The sequence below is a fragment of the Chiloscyllium plagiosum genome, unplaced genomic scaffold (assembly GCF_037043375.1).
Source record: "Chiloscyllium plagiosum isolate Xiang-an unplaced genomic scaffold, Cpla_swu_hap1 HiC_scaffold_18, whole genome shotgun sequence".
NCBI lineage: Eukaryota > Metazoa > Chordata > Chondrichthyes > Orectolobiformes > Hemiscylliidae > Chiloscyllium > Chiloscyllium plagiosum.
In genome coordinates, this window is record NW_028270156.1 from 48269128 (window position 1) to 48294554 (window position 25427).

At 40.8% G+C, this 25427-nt stretch overlaps 1 protein-coding gene across 9 annotated transcripts in view; it reads right to left on the reverse strand.

Annotated features, from left to right (window-relative positions):
* The window catches only part of abcc8 (ATP binding cassette subfamily C member 8), a 230583-nt gene that overhangs the window by 179821 nt on the left and 25335 nt on the right, over window positions 1-25427 (reverse strand). For 8 of the 9 annotated variants that reach the window (XM_043705956.2, XM_043705955.2, XM_043705950.2 and 5 more), the window contains exons 4-5: window positions 24432-24553; window positions 14130-14296 (exon numbers count right to left, since the gene is read on the reverse strand). In XM_043705956.2, coding sequence (XP_043561891.2) covers window positions 14130-14296; window positions 24432-24553 — 289 coding nt within the window. Of the gene's footprint in view, window positions 1-14129; window positions 14297-24431; window positions 24554-25427 lie in introns of those variants that run through there. The other variant, XM_087996592.1, reaches the window with a different exon arrangement.

The window sequence follows — 25427 nt, forward strand, 5'->3', positions numbered from 1 at the left end:
GGTCAGCTAGATTTGGGTTTTTCTGGATTTTGCATGTGATATCTGTAATCAGATATATGCCAAACTGCACATGCCTGCTCGGTATCTCCAGGCAGCTTGACAAATACTCTTAATTTCAGGTTTTACCTTAGATTCTGAAACAGTAAAGTGGGTGGCTATACCTTGATGGTAAAGCATGTTATTTGCTTTCCCCACTTCCTCCTCCACATAACAGCCCTATCAGAGGTCAGGAAATGCAACATAAACTTAACTGCAAAGATCAACTTCTCTATTTTAAATAATATTAATTTATCTCATGTATTATTTTATCACACTGCTTAACATTATTTTTAATGCCTAACTGTGCTATTCTACACAGTAATTAATCTGTTTATTTTGATGTTGTAATCACTGCACTAAAATAGTTCAAGCTAGAATTTAACATCGATGTATTAATGCATGTGGAAGAAATTAAGCAGCAGTATTTCGGTATTCAAATCAGCACAGGAGTTATTGGGAAATCTTTCGGAAGGCATGATGGTTTTAAATGTGTTATGTTTAATTGAACTTCTACTGAGTTCAAAAAGGATTTACAGTACTGTTTAAAATGAAAATTGGTTGGGCTCAAAAGTATAGTTAGAAATGTAGTTAGAATTGTGAAGTCTAGTAGAAAGGCACACTGAATACTGCTCATTATTTCAATGCAAGAGGCCTAACAGGAAAGGCAGATGAACTCAGGGCATGGTTAGGAACATGGGACTGGGATTAGATTAGATTCGATTTCCTACAGTGTGGAAACAGGCCCTTCGGCCCAACCAGTCCACACCGACCCATTTCCCTCTGAATGATGCACCTAACACTATTGGCAATTTAGCATGGCCAATTCACCTGACCAACATGTCTTTGGACTGTGGGAGGAAAACATAGCAAACCCACGCAGACAATGTGCAAACTCCACACAGACAGTCACCCGAGGCTGGAATCGAACCTGGGACCGTGGTGCTGTGAGGTAGCAGTGCTAACCACTGAACCACCATGCTACCCCCCAAATAGCATAGCAATTACAGAAACATGGCTTAGGGATGGACAGAACTGGCAGCTTAATGTTCCAGGATACAAATGCTCCAGGTAGGACAGGAAAGGAGGCTAGAAAGGAAGGGGAGTGGCGTTTTTGCTAAGGGATAGCATTACAGCTGTACTGAGGGAAGACATTCCCAGGAATATATCCAGGGAAGTTATTTGGGTGGAACGGTCACCATATTGGGATTGTATGAAAGACCCCCTAACAGTCAGAGGAAATTGAGAAACAAATTTGTAAGGAGATCTCAGTTAACTGTAAGAATAATAGGGTGGTTATGGCAGGGGATTTTAACTTTCCAAACATAGACTGGGACTGTCATAGTGTTAAGGGTTTAGATGGAGAGGAATTTCTTTAGTGTGTACAAGAAAATTTTCTGATTCAATATGTGGATGTACCTCCTAGAGAAGGTGCAAAACTTGACTTACTCTTGGGAAATAAGGCAGGGCAGGTGACTGAGGTGTCAGTGGGGGAGCACTTTGGGGCCAGCGACCATAATTCTATTAGTTTTAAAATAGTGATGGAAAAGGATAGACCAAATCTAAAAGTTGAAGTTCTAAAGTGGAGAAAGGCCAATTTTGACGGTATTAGGCAAGAACTTTGAAAAGTTGACTGGGGACAGATGTTCGCAGGTAAAGATACGGCTGGAAAATGGGAAACCTTCAGAAATGAGATAACGAGAGTCCAAAGACAGTATATTCATGTTCTGGTGAAAGAAAAAGCTGGTAGAGTAGGGAATGCTGGATGACTAAAGAAATTAAGAAAAAGAAGGAAGCATATGTCTGGTAAAGATAGGATAGATCGAATGAATCCTTAGAAGAGTATAAAGGAAGTAGGAGTATAGTTAAGAGGGAAATCAGGAGGGCAAAAAGGAGACATGAGATAGCTTTGGCAAATAGAGTTAAGGAGAATCCAAAGGGTTTTTATAAATACATTAAGGACAAAACAGTAACTAGGGAGAGAATAGGGCCCCTCAAAGATCAGCAAGGCGGCCTTTGTTGGAGCCGCAGGAGATGGATTAGATTAGATTACATTACAGTGCGGAAACAGGCCCTTCGGCCCAACAAGTCCACACCGACCCGCCGAAGCGCAACCCACCCATGCCCCTACATTTACCCCTTACCTAACACTACGGGCAATTTAGCATGGCCATTTCACCTGACCTGCACATCTTTGGACTGTGGGAGGAAACCGGAGCAACTGGAGGAAACCCACGCAGACACGGGGAGAACGTGCAAACTCCACACAGTCAGTCGCCTGAGGCGGGAACTGAACCCGGGTCTCAGGCGCTGTGAGGCAGCAGTGCTAACCACTGTGCCACCGTGCCGCCCACTATTTTGCATCAGTGTTTAACGTAGAAAAGGAGATGAAAGAAATAGAATATAGGGAAATAGATGGTGATATCTTGCAAAATGTCCATATTACAGAGGAAGAAGTGTTGGATGACCTAAAATACATAAAAGTGGATAAATCCCCAGGACCTGATCCGGTGTACCCGAGAACTCTGTGGGAAGCTAGAGAAGTGATTGCTGGGCCTCTTGCTGAGTTATTTGTTATCATCAATAGTCACAGGTGAGGTGCCGGAAGACTGGAGGTTGGCTAACATGGTGCCACTGTTTAAGAAGGGCGGTAAGGACAAGCCAGGGAACTATAGACCAGTGAGCCTGACGTCAGTGGTGGGCAAGTTGTAGGAGGGAATTCTGAGAGACAGGATTTACATGTATTTGGAAAGGAAAGGACTGATTAAGGATAGTCAACATGGTTTTATGCTTGGGAAAACTTGATTGAGTTTTTTGAAGAAGTAACAAAGAGGATTTGTGAGGGCAGATTGGTGGACGTGATCTCTATGGACTTCAGTAAGGCTTTTGTCAAGCTTTCCCATGGGAAACTGGTGAGCAAGGTTAGACCTCATGGAATACAGGGAGAACTAGCCATTTGGATACAAACCTGGCTCAAAGGTAGAAGACAAAGGGTGGTGGTGGAGGGTTGTTTTTCAGACTGGAAGCCTGTGACCAGTGGAGTGCCACAAGGATTGGTGCTGGGTACACTACTTTTCGTCATTTATATAAATGATTTGGATTTGAGCATAAGAGGTATAGTTAGTAAGTTTGCAGATGACACCAAAATTGGAGGTGTAGTGGACAGCTAAGAAGATTACCTCAGATTACAATGGGATCTTGATCAGTTGGTTAATGGGCTGAGAAGTGGCAGATGGAGTTTAATTTAGATAAATGTGAGGTGCCGCATTTTGGGAAAGCAAATCATAGCAGGATTTATACACTTAATGGTAGGGTCCTAGGGAGTGTTGCTGAATAAAGAGACCTTGGAGTGCAGGTTCATAGCTCCTTGAAAGTGGAGTCGCAGGTCGATGGGATAGTGAAGAAAGCATTTGGTATGCTTTCCTTTATTGGTCTGAGTATTGAATACAGGAGTTGGGAGGTCATGTTGTGGCTATACAGGACATTGGTTAGGCCACTGTTGGAATACTGCATGCAATTCTGGTCTCCTTCCTATTGGAAGGATGAAACTTGAAAGGGTTCAGAAAAGATTTACAAGGATGTTGCCAGGGTTGGAGGACTTGAGCTATCGGGAGAGGTTGAATAGGCTGGGGCTGTTTTCCCTTGGGTGTCACCCTGAGGGGTGACCTTATAGAGGTTTATAAAATCACGAGGTGCATGGAAGGATAAATAGTCAAAGTCTCTTCCCTGGGGTGGGGGTTGGGAAGTCCAGAACTAGAAGGCATAGGTTTAGGGTGAAAGGGGAAAGATATAAAAGAGATCTAAGGGACAACTTTTTCACACAGAGGGTGGTAGGTGTATGGAATGAGCTTACAGAGGAAGTGGTGGAGGCTAGTACAATTGCAACATTTAAAAGACATTTGGATGGATATATGAATAGGTAGAGTTTGGAGGGATATGGGCCGGGTGCTGGCAGGTGGGACTATACTGGATTGGGATATCTGGTCTGTATGGTCGAGTTGGACCGAAGGGGCTGTTTCCATGCTGTACATCTCTATGACTCTGTGACTCTATCTCAATGCCATCAATGGCTTTTGGATGGTGGGGAGGTTATATAGTAACTTACACTACTTTCCCTAAAGAGAGAGTGAAAACAGAGAAAGTTTCTCTGGATTGCTCTCATGTAATCCCTGCAGAACAGCAGTGCAAACGTCCGAGAGTTATGTGCACACCTGCTGCGAACTGTTAGGAAAAGCACAGGATCGAAAAGTTTACAGTGCAAAAGAAGATTAACTTGACCGTACCGTCTACAACGGCTCTCCCGGAAGCACAAAAGCCAGTCCTGATCTATAGTCTTTTCACTAAAGCCCTGCAATTTCTCTCTCTTTGGCTTTTTATCCACTTCAGCTTTGAATATCATTTGTGAATCTGGCTCCACCACACTCAGGCACTGCATGTCAGATTCAACCATTCAGCATGTAAAAAGATTTCTCCTCAAAGAACTGTTAGTTTCTTTAGTCATGCACCTTATATTGATGTCCATTAGTTTTTCTGCCAATGGGAACAGTTTTTCTCCATCAACTCTATCCAGGTCAGTCATGATTTTGGGCACCTCGAATAAATCTCCTCTCAATCTTCATTTATCTGAGAAGAACTCCTGACCTTCTAAAATATACCCATGAAACTGAAGCCGCTATTTCCTGGTGCTCGATTGTAAATCTTTGCTAAATAATTTCTAAAAAAAATTAACATTCTTTCTAAAGCATTGGGCGCAGATTGAGACATCTTGAGTTGAGATTGTTATACTACTTCTCATGTTCAGTATTCTGTTAAAAGACATTTCATGTTATTATCACTATATCATAGCATCTGACCCGAGGGTATAAAGATCTCATACCATCTAATACCCAGTTAAAAATCACACAACACCAGGTTATAGTCCAACAGGTTTAATTGGAAGCACACTAGCTTTCGGAGCATCGCTCCTTCATCAGGTGGTAGTGGAGGGCTCAATCCTAACACAGAATTTATAGCAAAAATTTACAGTGTGATGTAACTGAAACTTTACATTGAAAAATTGATTGTCTGTTAAGCCTTTCATCTGTTAGAATACCGTGATAGTTTCACTTCTTTCATGAGTAAATCACAAAACCTTTTTTTAAAAAAGTTGCATTCTCAGGTTAGCTGTTAACAATAGTGATAGCTAGACAATATGTTGAAGTGTTGGCCCCCTGTGTTCTCTGTCTATGCCATGATATTTAGATTGATTCTAATCTAAAAATTGAGATAACGGAGTTTTACATTAATTCATGCAGTTTTTGAGCTCAGAGTTCTACATGAATGCATGCAGTTTTTGAGCAAAGTACAATGTAACCTTACAAGTACAAATTCACCTCGCAAAATATGTGTGTGCATGTGAGTCTTTGTCTGTGTGTGTGTGTGCGCATGTGGGTCTTTGTCTGTGTGTGAGACTGTCTGTCTGGGTTGGGGGTTGTGAGTGTGAGAAAGTGTATGTGTGTGTGTGTAGTGAGTGCAGAGTGTCTTAAGTCTGTGAGGGGGTGCATGTGAGAGTGTGGGAGTCTGTGTGCGCGTCTGTGTATAAGTGTGTCCGTGTGTATGTGTGTATAGGAATGCCTGTGTGTGTGTATAGTGCAATAGTGGTCACCTGTAATGTGACATGGACCCAGTTGAGGCCCTCCCTATGGGTACCGAACTTAGCTATCAGCTTCTGCTTGGCCACTTTTCTCTGCTGCCTGTCCCGAAGTCCGCCTTGGAGGATGGTCACCCGAAGGTCCAAGGCTGAATGTCCTGGACCACTGAAGTGTTCCCCAACTGGGAGGGAACACTCCACTCTGTTGATTATTGTGTGGTGCCCATTCATCCATTGTCTTAGCCTTTGCTTGGTTTCCCCAATGTACCATGCCTCCGGGCATCCTTGCCTGCACCGTATAAGATAGACAACATTGGCTGAGTCACATGAGTAACTGCCATGTGCAAGGTGGGAGGTGTCTCCACGTGTAATGGTGGTATCTACGTCCACACTCTGACACGTCTTGCAGCGCCTACCGTGACAGGGTTGTATGGAGTTGTCCTGAGAGCCGGGCAGCTTGCTACGAACAACGATCTGTTTGTAGTTTGGCGGTTGGTTAAAGGCAAGTAGTGGAGATGTGGGGAAGATCTTGGTAAGGTGCTTATCCTCATTGATAATGTGTTGCAGGTCATGAAGAGCATGGCGTAATTTTTCAGCTCCTGGGAAATACTGAACAATGAAGGGTACCTTGTCGGTGTCTGTCTCCTGAGGAGGTCATTACGGTTCCTTGCTGTGGCACGTTGGAACTAGCAGTCGATGAGTTGGGCATTGTACCCCGTTCTTGGGAGGGCATCCCTGAGTAACTCCAGGTGTCCGTCACATTCCTCCTCATCTGAGCAGATCCAGTATACACGTAGGGCTAATCCATAGGGGATGGCTGTTTTAATATGTTTAGGGTGAAAGCTGGAGAAGTGTAGCATTGTGAGGTTGTCTGTGGGTTTACGGTAGTGTGTGGTGCTGAGGTGTCCATCCTTGATGGAGACGCATGTGTCCAAGAATGAGACAGATAGTCGAGAGTAGTCCATGATGAGTTTGATGGTGGGATGAAACTTGTTGATGTCACTGTGTAGTTTTATCAGTGACTCCTCGCCATGGGTCCAGAGGAAGAAAATGTTGTCAATGTACCTGGTGTATAATGTTGGTGGGAGATTCTGCATAGAGAAGAAGTCTTGTTTGAACCTGAGCATAAAAATGTTGGCATATTGGGGTGCAAACTTGGTCCCCATGGCTGTTACGTGTGTCTGGATGAAGAACTGGTTGTCAAAGTTGAAGACATTGTGATCAAGGATAAAGCTTCAACTCATCCGCTTAGGTGTCTAAAAATGTAATGTTTGTATATAATAGACAGTTGTAATAAATGTCTGTATTCTCTTCAACACCATAAGATCCCCACCAAGTTTCATATGTTATGAGGAAAGAATAAGCATCCCTGCATCAGGTAATCTATATTGCTGGATCCAAAATCGCATCAGAGGCTGAACCAATGTCTTATAAAGTCTCAATGCAATTTCCCCCCTTCTGTGATCTATGCCTCTGTTTATAAAGCCCAGCATTCTACATGCGCTAACAATGGTTTGTGTAACAATGACAGCAGATTACTCTGTTCCTGTGACCCCTTTAGAATTACACCTTTTGTTTTATATTGTGTCTCCTCATTTGTCCTACCAATTTGTATAATTTCGCAGAAAGAAATATAGGCAGTTTGTCCTATATTTTAAAAAGAATAGTTGAATAAATAGGTGCCCAATTGAAGAGTGAGCTTGTGCTTGGTGTCAAAGGTTTTAGATGTTAGCTTCATTCCAGGACTAAAGCACAGGGAGTCTGCCAATTGAATGTAACCCCAAGGAAAAGTGGAATTGAAGACGTGGCAGATACTCGTCAAAGAACACATGAGATTTTCAGTATACTGGGATATAAGTACAGAACTGTTCTTTTATCAGACAAATTCAGTAGAACTTAATGCAATGCCCCACCGCTGAGCAGCGTTTGAAAGGGTGAGAGTGGGGGCGAGGGGATCACATAATTAGTTGGAAAGGAACAGCATGGAATGTCTATCAGCTTCACAAGTCCCCACACCAAACCGAGGATCAAGCCAGAGGCAGGGAAGGTTGAGGTGAGCCTTCAACCTGCCACAATTCACTGAAGTAGCCCATTAAGGGATAAAATTTGCTGCTGCTGCTTGGGCTCAGGTCACTAGGCTGGTTTCCAGACATATTCTGATGGCCTCTCTGAAGGCTTTGGGAAGGGGTGGATTGTCCTGAACACCTTTATCCCACAAAAGGGTTTTTTTAAAATTCACTCGTGGGACATGAGTATTGCTGGCTGGCCAAATGCATCACCTGTCCCTCACTGCCCTTGACAAGATAGTGGTGAGCTGCCTTCTTGAACTGCTGCCTTCCACGTGTTGTAGGTTGACCAACAATGCCCTTAGGTAGGGAATTTCAGGATTCTGACCCAGTGACATTGAAGGAATGGCAATATATTCCCAAGTCAGGATGATGGGTGGCTTTGAGAGACAATAGTCGGTGACGGTGTTCCCATCTACTTGGTGCCCTTGTCCTTCTAGATGGAGTTGACAGTTGATTTGGAAGGTGCTGTCTAAGGATATTTAGTGAATTTCTGCAGAGTATCTTGTAGATAGTACACATTGCTGCTACTGAGTACCAATCAAGCAGGCTGCTGTGTCCTGAATAGTGTCAAGCTTCTTAAATGATGTTGGAACTGCACACATTCAGGCAAGTGGGGAGTATTCCATCACACTCCTGACCTGTGCCTTGTAGATGGTGGATAGGCTTTGGGAATCAGGAGCTGAGTTACTTCCAAGAACATTCTTTGCCTCTGATCTGCTTTTGCAGCCATTGTGTATATGTGATAAGTCCAGTTGAGTTTCTGGTCAATGATAACTCCCAAAATATTGCTCGTGCAAGATTCAGTGATGGTAGCACCATTGAATGTCAAGGTGTGGTGTTTAGATAGTCTCTTAATGGAAAAGATCATTGCTTGGCATTTGTGTGATGCAACTTGCCAAGTTGCCAATTCTCAGGCCCCTGGATGCTGCCTGACCTGCTGCGCTTTTCCAGCAACACATTTCCAGCTCTGATCTCCAGCATCTGCAGACCTCACTTTCTCCTCAATTCTCAGGCCAAGCCTGGATATTGTCCAGATCTTGCTGAATTAAACATGGACTGCTCCAGTATCTGAGGAGCCATGATTGAACAATGTTCAGTATCAATCATTGGCGAATAGCTCTACTTCTGACATTATGATGGAGGGAAGGTCATCGATGAAGCATCTGAAGTTGGTTGGACCTAGGACACTACCCTGAGGAACTCCTACAGAGATGTGCTGGAGCTGAGATGACTGACGTCCAACAACCACAACCATCTTCCTATGTGTCACGTATCTGACACTCATTGATTCCAGTTTTGCCAGGGCTCTTTGATGCCACCATCTTAATGGACAGGGAAATCCCAATGAAAACCTTCTGCAGGCCTTCCACAATGACTCCCAGGAGAATGGTCCCAGTGATCTGGCAGTACTCACTTTCTTCTAGGCCCTGCATCACTTCTGCTGCTTCTGGTCACCTGTAGTCCCAGCTGTCCCCATTTGTCCCAGTAGCACTGCTGGGAATGAAGATCCGCCAGCTATCTGACTGGCCAGAATCTTGAGGCTATGTGACATTGCCATTAAAACATGGATACCCTGACACCAGGTAGGCATTTATTCTTGCTGAGACAGCCAGAAAAGGCTGTAACAGGATTTATATTCAGTGAATGGGACTTCCGCCACAGTCGTTAAATTCAGCTCATTGTGTGCAAATCAGCTGCATCACAAACTAGCAATAGCAATGACCTTCAAGGTAATTAATTGGTCCTGAAGAAACTTAAGACAACTTGAGGATTTGAAATACTGTAACTTGTTTCTATTTTAATTACATTTCTGCACAGATTCAAACAATTTTGCAACCACATAATTCATGCATTTTAATTATTTAATTTTGGAGTTTAAAACTAATTTTTATACTGTGGTTTATTCAGTCTCTCCAGTAGTATTAAACTCTTCAAAATCAAGATTTATGTTCTGTGCAGTGAAATTCGTCTGTTTCATTTTACTTCAATTTGGTTCAATCTAAAGGGAACTTTGAAAACATCTCTCCCGGTATCCAACTCGTTTAAACAACAGTGCAATTCAGAAACAGAGCTAGAACACAGTGAGACTGACTTTGCAGCCTCCACTACTGTTTGGTGGGAGACACATCAAGAGTGAAGTTTTTAAAATGTCACCACTTTAATGTTTATTCTGCAAATAAATTTGGCCGACACATGTTTAAGTAAGATCCATTGTTTTCAATCATTTAAATTATAATTAATTCTGGCTCTGTGCTTGTGACCTACATGCAACGTGCACCAAGACGCATAGGCAGTTATCTTGCAAATTTTTCCAAATTGATAAACAACATGTGATTTTCTCACTTTAAATGGGTTGCATCAGTAACTACATTTATATTACTTGCCAGAGGAACGATCATGTTGCTAGTCATGACACTGTCCAGATGAAGTATGCTGTTGAAGCCTAGTGCCAGCGTGAAGAGGTTCTGAAGAAAAGTCCTTGGCCTGAAACATCGACACTATTTTTCTCCCTTCAACAATGCTGCAAGATCTGTTGAGTATTTCCAGCAATTCCATTTTTGGCTATGGGGAGGTTAGACTTTGTTGACATTATTTTAAAAACAATAAGTTACTTGGAGCTGAGTTTTCCCATTTGCAATTAAGGTTTAGTGGCAAGTGAGTTTCATTGCGTCCAGCCAGTCTTGAAATAGGGCAAAGTTTCTCGCATGATCTTCCATTTTTCATTTCATTATTAACACAAATGAGACACTGATATACCCTGTGAAATGTGTGGCAATTAAGATGAAAATGCTCACCACTAATGGGACCTAACAGCTTCCATGTCTCTGTTACATTTAACGCCCAGCTGCACACCACTTCACATGCTGCAAGTGAGGACCAACTCTTCACACTAAAGTGGTCAACAGTGAAAATGTCACTGAGGAAAGTGACTACCTCCCCATTACAAGGACAAATATCTGGAAGTAAATGGTAGATCATTTTAGTGTGGTACCAGAGACATGGCAGTGGAGAGGATTGGTACCCTTTTCTTTCATGATACAAAAGACGACCACACTATCAGACTCCCCACCAGCCTGGACAGAAATTACAGCATTGAGTCCGGGTCATATTTCTAAAGGAACACCGAACAGTGCAGCAAGAAGGTCAATGCCCATCCATAATTTGTCGCTGTCTTCCCTCTTCTTTTTCACATACAAGGGACAGTAATTAGTTTAACTCTGTCACTGCACACACATCTCACCAAGGTTGATGGAGCACAACCCTCAGTATCATTCAGGGCTCACCCTCACCTCATGTTCCAAATTGTAAACCCTTCCTTTCTGCACCTCCTGCTCATTCAATGGGGACATCTCACCATCTCTCCTGCTCAGACATCACTACTAACTGCTCTTCAATCTACTTTCATCATACTCAATGCTTCCCTTTATCTAATCATAAGCATGAAAAGCTGTCCTCCATCACCATCCCAACTGCTTCTCAACAGCACCCTGACTAATCTGTGGACTGCCTGCTCGTGACGTGCAGGATTGACTGTGGTCAAACCCTTGTAGTGTAAATGGGCAAATTCTTGACTGAGTGTAATTTCCCTTCACTGCATTAAGAGCCTTTCCTCATTGACTTGCACACATCACCATTTGTTCAGAGCACATGCAGAGTCTTTGCCACATATGTTGCTGACACATGCTGCAACACTGACATTGATGTAACACTGTACTATAAAGGTGCAATCTGATTGACTGAATGTTTAATGCTGCCCTGCTGTCACAAACTGCCTGCCTTTCCGTACAAAAAAGAGAGATTAAGTGCAGAGGCTGGCAGCCTGTAGTTCAATGCTAAATTCAATAAGTGCTAAGGAAGCAAGGTAAGAACCAAAATGTGTCTTATGATCCTGACCCACTAGCTACCTGATCAAGGAGCAACGCTCTGAAAGCTAGGACTTCCAAATAAACCTGTTGGACTATAACCTGGTGTTTGTGATTTTTAACTTTGTCCACCCCAGTCCAACACCAGCATCTCCACACCATCATCTTGCACACCTCCGGCAAGCTACCTCTCATTCTTCTTCACTCCAATGAGAATAGCTCTAGCTCCCTCACCCTTACTTCATAAGACATGTCCTCCAATCCAGGCAACATCTTGGTAAATCTCCTCTAAAGCTTCCACATCCTTACTATAATGAGGCAACCAGAACTGAACACAATATTCCAAGTGTGGTCTAACCAGGGTTCTATAGAGCTGCAGCATAACCTTGCGGCTTTTAAACTCAATCCCCCTGCAAATGAAAACCAACACACTGTTCACCTTCTTATCACCTCTATCAACTTTGAGAGATCTATGGACATGGACCCAAAGATTCCTTTATTTCCCCACACTGCCAAGAATCCGTGTATTCTGCAAGAACCTTTCGCCTTTCAAAATGAATCACTTCATACTTTTCCAGGTTGAACTCCATCTACCACTTATCAGTCCAGTTCTGCATCCTGTTAATGTCCTGTTGCAACCTACAACAGCCCTCCACACTATTCACCACTCCACCAACATTTGTGTCATCAGTAAACTTACTAACCCTTCCACTTCCTCATCCAAGTCATTTATAAAAATCACAAAGAGCAGAGATCCCAGAACAGATCTGTGCAGAACACCATTGGTCACCGAGCTCCAGGCTGAATACTTTCCATCTACTACCACCCTCTGCCTTCTATAAGCCAGATTTCCCTGTATCCCATGCCTCCTTACTTTCTGGATGAGCCTACTATGGGGAACCTTATCAAATGCCTTGCTAAAATCCACGTACACCACATCCACTGCTCTACTTCATCAATATGTTTTGACACATCCTCAAAGAATTCAATAAGGTTTGTTAGGCATGACCTGCCACTCACAAAGCCAGATGGACTATCTCTAATCAAGCTATGGTTTTCCAAGTAATCATAAATTCTGCCTCTCAAAACCCTCTTCAATATAGTGCCCACCACAGGCGTAAAACTGACTGATCTGTAGCTCTCAGCATTATCCCTATTCGCTTTCTTGAACAAGGGAATAAAATTTGCCACCCTTCAATCATCTGACACTACTCCAGTGGACAGTGAGGATGCAAAGGTCATGGTCAAAGGCATGGCAATCTCTTCCCTGGCTTCCTGTAGTAACCTTGGTTATATCTAGTCTGGTTACCATCTGGTGAGTTGCAGCCTCCAAGCACTCACTCCATTTTAGCAGTCAGGAATTTGTGCTGTCTAGTCTCTAGTTGGAGGAGAGGAAAATTGGAAGTGTGATGTAAATAGGGTGAGTTGGGGCTTTAATGAGATGCAATTATATAGAAACGAAGGTGTTGCTGTTTAAGAGGAAAATCAGAAGAACTTGTCTTGACTTTGAGAAGTTTTGAATCTGATGCTATTTGGTCACCATACTCTCCATGCTAAATAAGAGTCAGGCCAACCTAAATTTTGACAACATAAACTGTAAGATAGATGCTAAGTTTCAGAAAAATAGATTTAAAAAAACAATTCCCATTAACTTGCAGTGCAGTCATGAGTGGACCCTCACTGTTCATCTGGTAGATTAGTGTACTGGTGAATTTGGTCTGAGATTGAATCAAACATAACAAAAAAGAATTCAAACTTACATTCCTTATAGATTCAGCTACTAATGTATATCATGATAATCATATGGGAAGCTAGATGTGTGGATTAAATGGACTAGTAGTGAATATCTATCCAGTATGTTCCTATGATTTGTACTGAATATGTTGTTCCTAGTTGGGACAGTTCTAGCATTGTTAGAATTACCTTGGCATTCCAGGCTAGGGAGAGTGAGTGAACAAATATATTTTAAGTGAAGTATGTCAGGATTGAACAATTACTTTCTCACCTGTATTTGTTGTTGGAGAGTTTAATACCAGAAGACGTATGTTTAGAATTAGAGTTGTTCACTCAGGAGGCAAGTTAGGAAAACAGTTACTCACACAAAGGATGGTAGAATCATGGTACTCTCACCTACAAATTAGGTAATGATTCAGTTAATAATTTTGAATCTGAGATTAATGGACTTTCAATAGTCAAGAAAACAGAGGCAGTGCAGATGGACGGAGTTAAGATATAGTTCCGTGAAGATCTCACTGAAAACCATCAAAAATGGATTTGAATTGCTAAATAGCCTAGTCTTGTTACTATGTTTCCATGTCTAATTGTGATTGTGCAGTAAAACTCATTTGTATAAAAGACGGACAAGGACAGTACATGGTTCATATGAGATGCCCTGGAATCAACTAACATGTTGATCCTCACTCTTTGGCATTGTAGATGCATTATGGCTGTTTGGATGAGCTTGTGAAAGCAAGCTGCCATACTCCCTTACAAAGTTGAGAAGAAAAGGTGCAAGAGTGGCTGCTCACTTACCCGTACTCTGATGACGTTGACTTCCACAGCCAACAACATACCATACAATATGGCCAACAGTGCAGCAATACAGAACCGGAGTTGACTTAGACCAATGCCATGTTCACAAAACTTGGCAAACTTGACAGTTTTTGTAATGAATGCTAAGATCCAATAGACCAGTAAAGCTGCAAAATAAACACACATTACTGCTATCAACATTTTATAAAGTTATAATGAAAATGCAAACTGAATTAAGCTATTAATCCCACAGATAAAGCAATTGATACTTTGTGAGCAGTTAAGCTCATTATTCAAGTCCTGTGCCTGTGGAAACCAGAAATGTTAAAGAAAAGGCTTTAAGTGACAATAATTGCTTTGCTGCCTATGCTGTTAAAACTGTCATAATTTTAACATATCGCTATGTTAAATAAGTTCTGAATCAGAAACATAAGAACAGGAATAGGCACTCCATAAAACTCATGTTTTCCTGTCATTAGCCAATGGATCTTGTTGATTTTCTAATTCAAATATTTTCACTATTAATCTTGAACAAATCTTATTTTCTATCTGTAATTAATATCTGTGGTGTTTTCTGAGAAAAGTTCGTGCCAGATTTGCTTCTAATTGATTTCTTGTCTTAGTTATTTAAAAAAAATCTTAAGACCATATGATATAGGAGCAGAATTCAGCCATTTGGCCCATTGTGTTTACTCTGCCATTCAATCATGGCTGATAATGTTTCTCATCCCCAATCTCCTGTTTACTCCCTGTAACCCTTGAACTCCTGACTAGTCAAGAACCTATTTCGGTCTTAAATATGGTCCTTTGCAACCTCAGCGGCATATCCTTACCCTTGTATTCTAGCCCTTTCAAACTGAATGTTAACATTTGGGGTGGCACAGTGGCTCAGTGGTTAGCACTGCTGGCTCACAGTGGCAGGGACCCATAGTGTTAGGGGTAAATGTAGGGGAATGGGTCTGGGTGGATTACTCTTCAGAGGGTCAGTGTGGACTTGTTGGGCCGAAGGCCCTGTTTCCACACGGTAGGGAATCTAAAAAAAAATTGTATTTGCCTCCCTAACTGCCAACTGAACCTGCATGTTAACCTTAAGAGAATCCTGAACTAGGATTCTTGAGTCCCTTTGTCTTTCAGATTTCTGAAACCTTTTGAGTTTAGAAAATAGTTTTTGCCTCTATTATTCTGACTAAAGTATATTGTCTTACAATTTCCATCTTTGCATTCCATTTACCATTTCTGCATCTACTCGTCTAGCCTGTCCAAGTCCTTCTGCAGCTTTCCCACTTCCTCCATACTACCTGTCCCTCCACCCATCTTTGTGTCATCTGCCAACTTAGCAACAATGCCCTCGGTTGCAGCTGCCATCCTGAAAAAGATCACTTTATCCACACTGCCTGCCTCCTGTCAGCCAACCAATCCTCTATCCATGCCACTAACTTGCCCCGAACACCATGGCATCTTATTATATTTAGCAGCCTCCTGTGTAGCACCTTGTCATAAATAGGTTAAAATGTGTTTATATCCCATTAATTTCACAATTTGGATCTATCACAATTTGAAAATTAGTACAACAAAACGAAAAATAAGGTTTATCTGTTTTAGGTTTTACTATTCTTCTTGCATATTGATCACAGACATTAAAAATCTCCTCCATAGTTTATTACTTGAAATGAATACAAGGTGTTAACTTAAGAGTTCTGACATACTCTTCATTCAATTCAGTCTTTGCTTTGTAAAGAAGAATTTGCAGGGCTGGGCTCACAGTATAGAACCTCAGTGACAGTGAGCACATCGGTGGAGTTTGGGCTACAATATTGTAACCCCAGTGTTGTGATGTAGAATTACAAGAAGCAAATCATTCCCCATTAAATGTCCCTATGAAATCATCCAGATGATAACTGGGGTAATTCATAATCAGAATATGTTTCCATAAATTACAGCGTTACAAAATTAGACTGGCTAAAATAATTCTATTCATATTTCTAGGTATTATTTTGTCCTGAGTGTACTTTAATGTTTTAAAAGTAAAGTTTATAAAGAACTCAATTACAATAACTGTATATAATTGCCTATCTTATCACACTCAAATTTAAATTAAATTCAGACTTAATGGGTTGTTTGTAACAGGAAAGGCTCTTGAGGCTTCATTAATAATGTAGTGATCAAGCATGCTCTAGAGTATGGTCCTATAACACAAAGACAATGAATAGAACTTTAATTTAGTGATGTGCCTAAGCAAGATAGAGCATGGGAAACCTAAAGGTTTCTGACGCATATTTGTCATAATCTATTTAATCCACCCACTGTATTAACATCTGGCTTGTGGGATTCCTAACAAATTAGCTCAAGCAGGCATGACCTGCATAAATCTATTTCAGTGGAATTATTTACTGAGACACTGCACAGATGACAATTGCAGAATTCTCCAATGACTTGAGCTGTGGAAGTAGCTGCAGAAATGATTACCTATGTGGCAATGTGCACTTTCATTCAATGTTGTCTTCATTGAGCTGATTCAGTGGTCAAGAGACTCTGGGCAAATTCTCTTCCCTGCCAATAATAGAAGTTTGCCTCAGAAAATTCAACTGTTTTACTGCAGATTGCAGAGGAGAGTATTAGGAATGTCATGTGCTGTCTGATACAGTGACAGTTCAGGAAAGGATATAACATAAGACAATATGTACACAACGAATAAGAATCTGCTTTCTTAAAGCTACTTTGACTGTAGCCTCAACTACTGCTTGCTCCCCATAATCGCTGACTCTCATCCAGTTCAAAAACATGTCTTTAATATGTGTCTCAGCCTTTAATATATTCAATTATGGAGCCTCCACAGCTGTCTGAGGTATGGAATTCTAATTGTCAAAGAGACATTTGTCGTCATCTCAATATTCAATGGGTGACCTTTACTCTGAAGGTATTCCTCTAATTCTAGATTCTGTCATGATGCAAAACATTCTTTAGTACATACCCTGTCATCCACATATTCATGCACATATTACTAAATCATTCTTCTATACTCTAAAAGACAAAGGCCCAAACTGCTCAACATTTCATCATAAGCCAACCCCTTCATCTCAGGATTCAGTGTGGTCAATCTGCTCTGAACTGTCTCTAATGCAAATAAATAAATCCCTCCTAAAAAGGAAGAGACTAAAAATGTATGCAATATTTGAGGTGCGCTCTCACCAATTCCCTGTGCTCTTGAAACAATGCTCCCCTATTTTTTATATTCCATTCCCCCTCAGCCACATTCCAGTTGCCTTTCTAATTATTTACAGTATGTGCATTCCATGGATTTTCATGAATGTTCCATGGATGAGGACATCCAGATCTGCAGTAGCACAACATTCTGAAGTCTCTCTCCATTCAAGTAATATTTTGCTTTTCTATCTCACTTATTGAAATAGTTGACCTCATGTTTTCCATATCTGCCAAAAGTTTACCTGTTCATTTAACCTGTCCCCTGTCTTTATGTAAATACTGATCCAACAACAGTGTACGAGATTATTCAGTCATACTTCTTTGCTTATGGTTAAGATGTTGGATTACTTGCTGTTATTGTTTTCTTAGGCCTATTTATCTTGTCATGACTCCCAACAATCTATGCTATACAGTAATTGCACATCCCTTCAATCCTTTCTGGTATGCACTCAGATCAAATTGAAAGGCAAATTACATAGAAACTAAGTAGGCCATTCAACACATCAAGGCTATCCTGCTAGTTAGCCCTAACTCAGTGCAAGATTCCTCAATGATTAATACTTATCAAAAAATAAACAATGTATGATGCCTATCAATAATAAAGTACCTGTTTAATGAACAAATAAATCAACATCTGCTTTATTAAAATGTATCATAGGATTTTAAAGTTATTTAGCTGATTGCTTTTCATAATTCTGTCCACTTTTCCATTGTGTTTGGACAATGTTGCAAATACCATAGCAATAAAATAATGCAAACTTTTATGAGCTAAAGCCACAAGCAGAACAGATTATCCACAGTAATAGGTAGAGTTTGCTATTGGGTAAATTCACAGAAGAGCAGTGGAAGCTGTTCAACAAGATTTTAACGTGATAAGGAAAGAGTTTATAACATTGTTAATAACACTGTTCATAACGCAAGGGTTGTACTGGACAAAAGAAAAACAGCCATGAATGACAAGAAAGAAAACAAAATACTAAAAGAAACAGCACATAGAAATGCAAAAGAAAATGAAGTGATCTTAATGTTGTGGAGAAATTCAAAGAACAAAGGTAGAAAGTAAGAGCTGCAAAAATAAGAAAATACAATTTCAAGGAATATCAACACCACCACACATACTTTCAAATTGATTTTTGAAAAAAAAGAGACTGGTCAAGAGTATGGTGGTGTTAAAAACTGATAATTGGATGTAATGCCCAGTGGAGGCATGTCCTGCTAACAGCTTTCAACATGGACTTTTTTCCTTTGGAAGCTTCTGGAGCTGCCTTTGTATTTTTAAAATGGATGCTGATAAACGGTTAAAAAAGTTACTAAAAATCAAATGACCTATGCTTACTGAACATGGACTAACTGAAAAACTATGGGAAGTTCCTGGGTGAATAACCATGGATGGGAGCCATCCTTAAATGGATATGCTCAGATGAAGCCTATCTGAAATTTACACTTGTTGTTTGAAGATTAATTTTCAACATAAACCCAGAAACTCTGACTCTGAGTTAGACCCCTTAACAATGAATGTGGGGTGGCATGGTTGCTCAGTGGTTAGCACTGTTGTGTCATAGGGCCAGGGATCCAGGTTCAATTCCATTCTTGGGTGACGGTCTGTGTGGAGTTTGCACATTCTTCCTGTGTCTGTGTGAGATTCCTCTAGGTGCTTCAGTTTCCTCCCAGTCCAAAGATGTGCCAGTTAGATGGATTAGCCAGGCTAAATTGCCCATAATGTCCAGGGATGTGCAGGCTATGTGGTAATAAAGGGTTATAGGGATAGGATTGGGGGTTGGTTCAGGTGGGATGCTCTTCGATGGGTTGGTGTGGCCTCAATGGGCAGAATGGTCTTTTTTCACACTCTAGGGTTTATATGATTCTATGAAACCACTCCTGAACTATCCTATCTTGTACAGCTTAATCTCCTTCTCCAGGTGAGCAGAAACTGATAGCACATGAAAGATAAACAAGACACTAAATACCAGACAGAGATCTCAACTTCAACCATTTTTAGTTCACTCTCAATTTTCACTTTGTTAAACAATACATTTTATTTATATTCATTTGCTGCAGATTTGTCATGCAGAAGATGGTTTTGCCATATGTCTGGTACTGGAGCATAATTCAGGGAAAGTGGGTTTGTATCTGAAAAGATCAAAAGTTTGGAAAAGAAAATCTGGGAATAATGCTTCCTATATAAGTGTGCATAGAAATGGCCTTCATGATTCCATATAAGTACTGTTCATGTATCCAAAACCAGCTGTGGATATTGGTTTTGATCTGGGAATCCAGAACTGACCTTAGCAGCCTTTCAGAGTTAATTGAAAACTGCAAGAATGTCAGCAGCAACAAGGCTGTGCCATATTTGCTTTTTATGAAACAAAATCTGGAAAGTATTTCTAAACTTTATCAGCCTGATTCCAAAACTCCAAATCCATCAACAAAGAAAATGGCCTTATTGATGCAAAGCCAGACGGGCCTACCTTCATGATCAGCGGAACACTCATCTAATCAAAAACTCCTACAGAAATCCTGATATTTGAATTCAGCTATTGGAACTAGAATTCAGGAGTGGAGAAGATACCCTTTGTCACTGCAACTCAAGGACGGTTGTTCCTACAATGAGCTAAACATGTTTACTGTTAATTATTCTTCTGGGTTAATCATTATAGAAGTGTACTTGTGGTGCAGTGGTAGTGACCATACCTCTGAGACAGGAGGCCCAGGTACAATTCTTATCCTCTCTGGAGGTGTGTTATATCATCCCTAAACAGGTTGATTACAATTACCTAGAAGTGCACTTTACTGTTTAACTACATCTTTCATCTGTATAGGGTGTGTAAAGTAGCATTTAGATTTTGGAGAGAGCATGGAAGCAAATATCTTCTTTATTAAAACCCATTAAAGTCTGCTTAAAAGCACATGCAACTAGCTTTTCAAAATAACTTATTGACAGTACACAGAGAAGTGAATTGGTTGTTTTAGTTTATGTCTCCTTACCTGTCTATACTACATCTTATAGCATGATCAATGATTTCAAAAGAAAATTCAGTAGGACCTTAAGGAAAATAAACTGAAGTAACCCCACAGAGGTTGGTATGATATCACCAAGTCATCCTTTAGTTACAAGTGGGAAGTCCTTGACACTGATTCAGCTCCATCAGAGCCAGCTCTCGGAGAGTCAGGGTGTCTGGCATTACCTTTCTTTATCGGTCAGTCAGGGCTCCCTGATTGGACCAGACTAACAGCCCATATTCTATGCGGTTCACCTGGCTGACCTTATTACAATCACTATACCCCTCCCCATCTGAGACCGAGGACATGGGCCGGTTGTTTTGTTTTGTAGCTCCTCCTGTGGAATTTTAGCACCAGGTCAGGTTCTCTGACTCTGCCTCAGATATGGGTGACGTGGATGTGTAACACACGGTATCTTGCTTCTTTAAAGCCTGCCTGGACCATCTCGGAAGAAATTCATTCTCTTCTTCAGGGACAAAGACATTGAGGCAACGACATCCACTGTGTCCATCTCAGATGTCATGGTCTCTTCATTGCTTGGTGGAGAGGGAGTACCCATGGGTTCTGCCAGGCAAAAGTGAGGGCTGCAGATGCTGGAAACCAGAGTTTAGATCAGAGTGGTGCTGAAAAAGCACAGCAGGTCAGGCAGCATCCAAGGAGCATGAAAATTGACATTTCAGGCAAAAGCCCTTCATCTGATTCCTGATGAAGAGAATTTCTTTTCACAGAGGACTGTGAATCTGTGGAATTCTTAACTGCAGAAAGCTGTCAAGGCTGGTCTTTAAAAATATGCAAATGGACAGGTTTTAATCAGTGAGTGAATCAAGGGGTATGGGGAAAATGCAGAAAAGTGAAGTTCACAATTATCAGAAATCATTGAAAGGCAGAATAGTTTTGATGGGTTGAATGGCTTAATATTGTCCTTCTGTCTTATAATCTTGTGGTCTTATATGTTAGATTCTGTAGAGCAATAATACACAACAGCTACAGTACTGATCATTTGTCCTGATGTATTAACATTCCTCTTGTATAAAGGGTTCTTTATACTGCAAAACTACCATTTAAAGTCCAAATGTTTACCAAACAATTGCGCTATTCAAGTAATTATCCTTAAGATTACACACTTAATTGACTCATTCAGATTACAATTCTATCAAGTTACAGCTGAACAACGTTAATAATGCCCAAGGGAGTGCTTTGGTAATTAATTTCCACAAATTGGCCTCATTAATCCAATAAATTGTCATTTTGATCCATATGCCAACAAGGAAGATTTACAGTGGCATAATTTTTATTATATAGTCTATAGCTTCCTCCATTCTGAATGACCAGAATGAAACTATTGCACAAATATTCACACATAAATTCAAGTCATTCCTCTGTATTAAGTTGATCACTAGGATTATAGCTGTGATGATAATCCAAAATAATGAGGAAAACGTACTATTTAGGGAGTAGGATAAGAAGGTTTATTTTTTAGAAAGTATGATGCCTTTAAAAAGCTTAGTAAGGAAATAGATACTCCTAGTTGAGAAGTTAATGACAGACAGTTATCGCTTTAAAACTGTCACAATGGGCAATGATTATGGTCCCCAGTGAATGGGTTTGCCAGGTGTCTATAAAATTCCTTGGATGGCCTTCCCACTGGCCACCTGCCCACCTTGATCTCTCTACAATTTTAAAATAGAACTGTGAGGCACCCAACTGAGGTCCTTAAAAGGCCAAATAATGACCAATTAAAGGCAATTTCCAACTCCATCTCCACTTTTCAGGCTGTCAGGGAGAGTTCAGCAGTCAGTGGAAAATCAGGACAATGATCATGCTCAGGCTGCAGGAATGGCATGGGCTAGTCATCTCCAATAATCACATTCTTTCAAAGATGGAGCCCACCCTATAAGGTCTTTGCCCTGGAGACATTTCCTATTCCACCTTCCAACTCCTTCGTGCCTCTCCACCAGTGTGATTTGGACACACTGCCTAAGTGAGCAAATGCATGGCAGATGCAGTATCGTATGCATAAATGTGGGGTTTTCCACGTTGAGAGCTATTTATTATCTGAATGGCTATAGACTGAGAGAGGGGAATATGCAACAAGGCATGGGTGTCCTTGCACACCAGTTGCTGAAGGTAAGCATGCAAGTCAGCCAAGAAGGCAATAGTATGTTGGACTTCATAGAGGGAGGACTCAAGTACAGGAGCAGGGATGTCTTGCTGCAAATGGAAGGGCCTAAGTGAGACCACACCTGTGGTATTGTGTGCAATATTGTTCTCCTTGTCTGAGGAAGGATGTTCTTCCTATAACGCGAGTGCAGCAAAGATTTACAAACTGATTTCTGGGATGACAGGACTGACACATAAGGAGCAATTGAATGAATTAGGATTATATTCACTGGAATTCAGAAGAATGAGGGGCAATCTCATAGAAGACTATAAAATTCTAACTGGACCAGACAAGGTAAATGCAGAAAGGATTTTCCTGATGACAAGGAGACCTAGAACCAGGAGTAACACCTTAAAGATACAGCGTAAAGATGACGAGAAAATTCTTCACCTGAAGAGAGGTGAACCTATGGAACTCAACCACAGAAAGTAGTTGAGGCAAAAACATTATATGATTTCAAGAAGGAGTTGGATATAGCACTTGGGGCTAAAGGGATCAAAGGATAATGAGGAAAGCAGGAACAGGCTATTGACTTTTAGATTAGATTAGATTCCGTATAGTGTGGAAACAGGTCCTTCAGCCCCACAAGTCCACACTGACCCTCCGAAGAATAACCGACCAAGACCCATTTCCCTCTGACTAATGCACCTAACACTATGGACAATTTAGCATGGTCAATTCACCTGTCGTGCACATATTTGGACTGTCGGAGGAAACCAGAGCACCCGGAGGAAACCTACGCAGACACAGGGAGAAGGTGCAAAATCTACACAGACAGTCGCTTGAGGCTGGGATCAAACCTGGGTCCCTGGTGCTGCGAGGCAGCAGAGCTAACCACTGAGCCACAGTGCCACCCCAAGATGATAAGTCATGACCATAACGAATGGATAAGCAGGCTTGAAGGATCAAATGGTCTTCTGCTGCTCCTACTTTCTATGCTTCTATATTAATATCACACTCCTTGGCCTCATCATCCAACCCCCAACCCCCCCACCCCGAGACCCAACACTTCTTTGCACTTTGGGGTTTGGACTCAGGGGACTGATTGTAGTTTCAATCCTGTTCACTGCAGTTCTACCACTGCTGAGACTACAGACATATCAATCATTCAGATTGAGTGGCAGCTCACCAAAGTGGAACTTCCACCCAAATGAGGGGCAGGAGTCCCATCTTCAATCGGTAATGCTCCTTGGAACATTAAATAATTGCAGAGCAGCTCTTATTGGCACCAACTAATTCTTCATTGACTCTTCAGGTAGGGACCAGGAAACCCTGCCATCTAAAAAAGCCTGGCCTAAAAGAGGGAGGTGAAAATTAGCGAGAAATGTTTTATAAATGGCAAGTTTTGTCAAAGTGCACTACTGTGTCCCAGATTGGGGAATAATTTAAGGAAAGACTGGATAAAGATTTATAGAAAAGGATGACATAGATAAAGAGACTGAATAGAGCAACTGGATGACAGAATCACACAATTGTTGCAGTGCATAAGGAGACCATTTTGGTTTACTCTGGCAAAGATAACGATAGACATGATGAACTGACTGGCTTCCACCGGTACTGTATGTTCTGATACTGGGACTGATTGGCTTAAGAGTATTGAATTTTTAAAAAATCATATGTTCTACTTTGGATAAATAAACTCAATCTATACACAAGCTATTTTACATTAATATAAATAATCAGGTTAGAATCTTATAAGCCCATCACTCCTTTCCAGCACATTGGTCTACATGGTAGATTACTAATGACTTACACAGGAACACCAAGGGTGCCAAATTTGAAGGTAACAACTTGTCAAAATTGCAAAATTTGTGTTACTGTTAACTCTGAAAGGACATTTTTTTTATATCAAGCAACTTTTCTGACCCAACAGTTATGCAAAGAAACAATGCCACAGACTTTCTGATCATTTTGCAGTACCAGATTTCAAAACCTACCTAGCAATAGTTTGGGAAAGTTTGACGTTTCAATGTTGTGGTAATAAATGATGGATGTTATTGCAGCCAAGAAACCCATGCCAGCTGGCATATAGAGATGCAAATGACGTGTGTCAGTAAACCTAGAACATAAGACAAAAATAAACAACAAATATTAGCTTGACAAATCAAATACAATATTGTAATAGAATTAGGGTATGTCATTATTTTAAACGATTTTAACACATTATACTTCTATACACATATATTTATGAAACTTTCTGCCAACCAACTACTGTAACTTCAAGAAGAGGGGCAAAAATCTGGAAGAGACTGGGTTTCTATGAAACTGCAGCAGCTGTTGAAGTTCAGTTACCATTGAAGATGTACTTTTTTTGTACCTTTGGAAAAGGAGTTTGACATTGAGGTGAATAATGATGGTAATGGTCCTGATTTTGTAGTCAGCAGAGAAGAAACAGAAACTGCTGGCCTTGAAGACTGGAACAGTGGGAGATCTAGCAATCTCTATAATGAGGACTTTACCTTCATTGGCATACAAAAGTGCTGCAAGGGCTGATAAAGCTGAAAACTAATAGAATAAATTAGTATTTATCATACTTGATTGATGTCACATTGTTTCTTGGGGATTCCCAGTGTTGAGTCAGTGTGAGGTCATCAATTTGCCAATCACGTTAAAGAATGTTCATTGATGTCTAACCAAGGTAATTAAAAGCACTAATATTCAAAACACTTCTGATAAAATTCAGAGAGAAATATTTCAACATACACAGCAAGGTACAATATAAGCTGATGTATCATGAATAAATATTTAAACAATTTTTAAAAATCGAAAAGGAGAAATTTAGTCGCATCCCATAAACCTTTTTAAAGACCCAAATCAATTGTTCACCAGTAGTATTATGCAGAATCACCATGAAAAGTTCACTTGCAGCTTACTGAGACAGGTTTAAACTTCTTATGAAGTTTTTAACAGCAATGTGAAATTGAAAAAGAGGA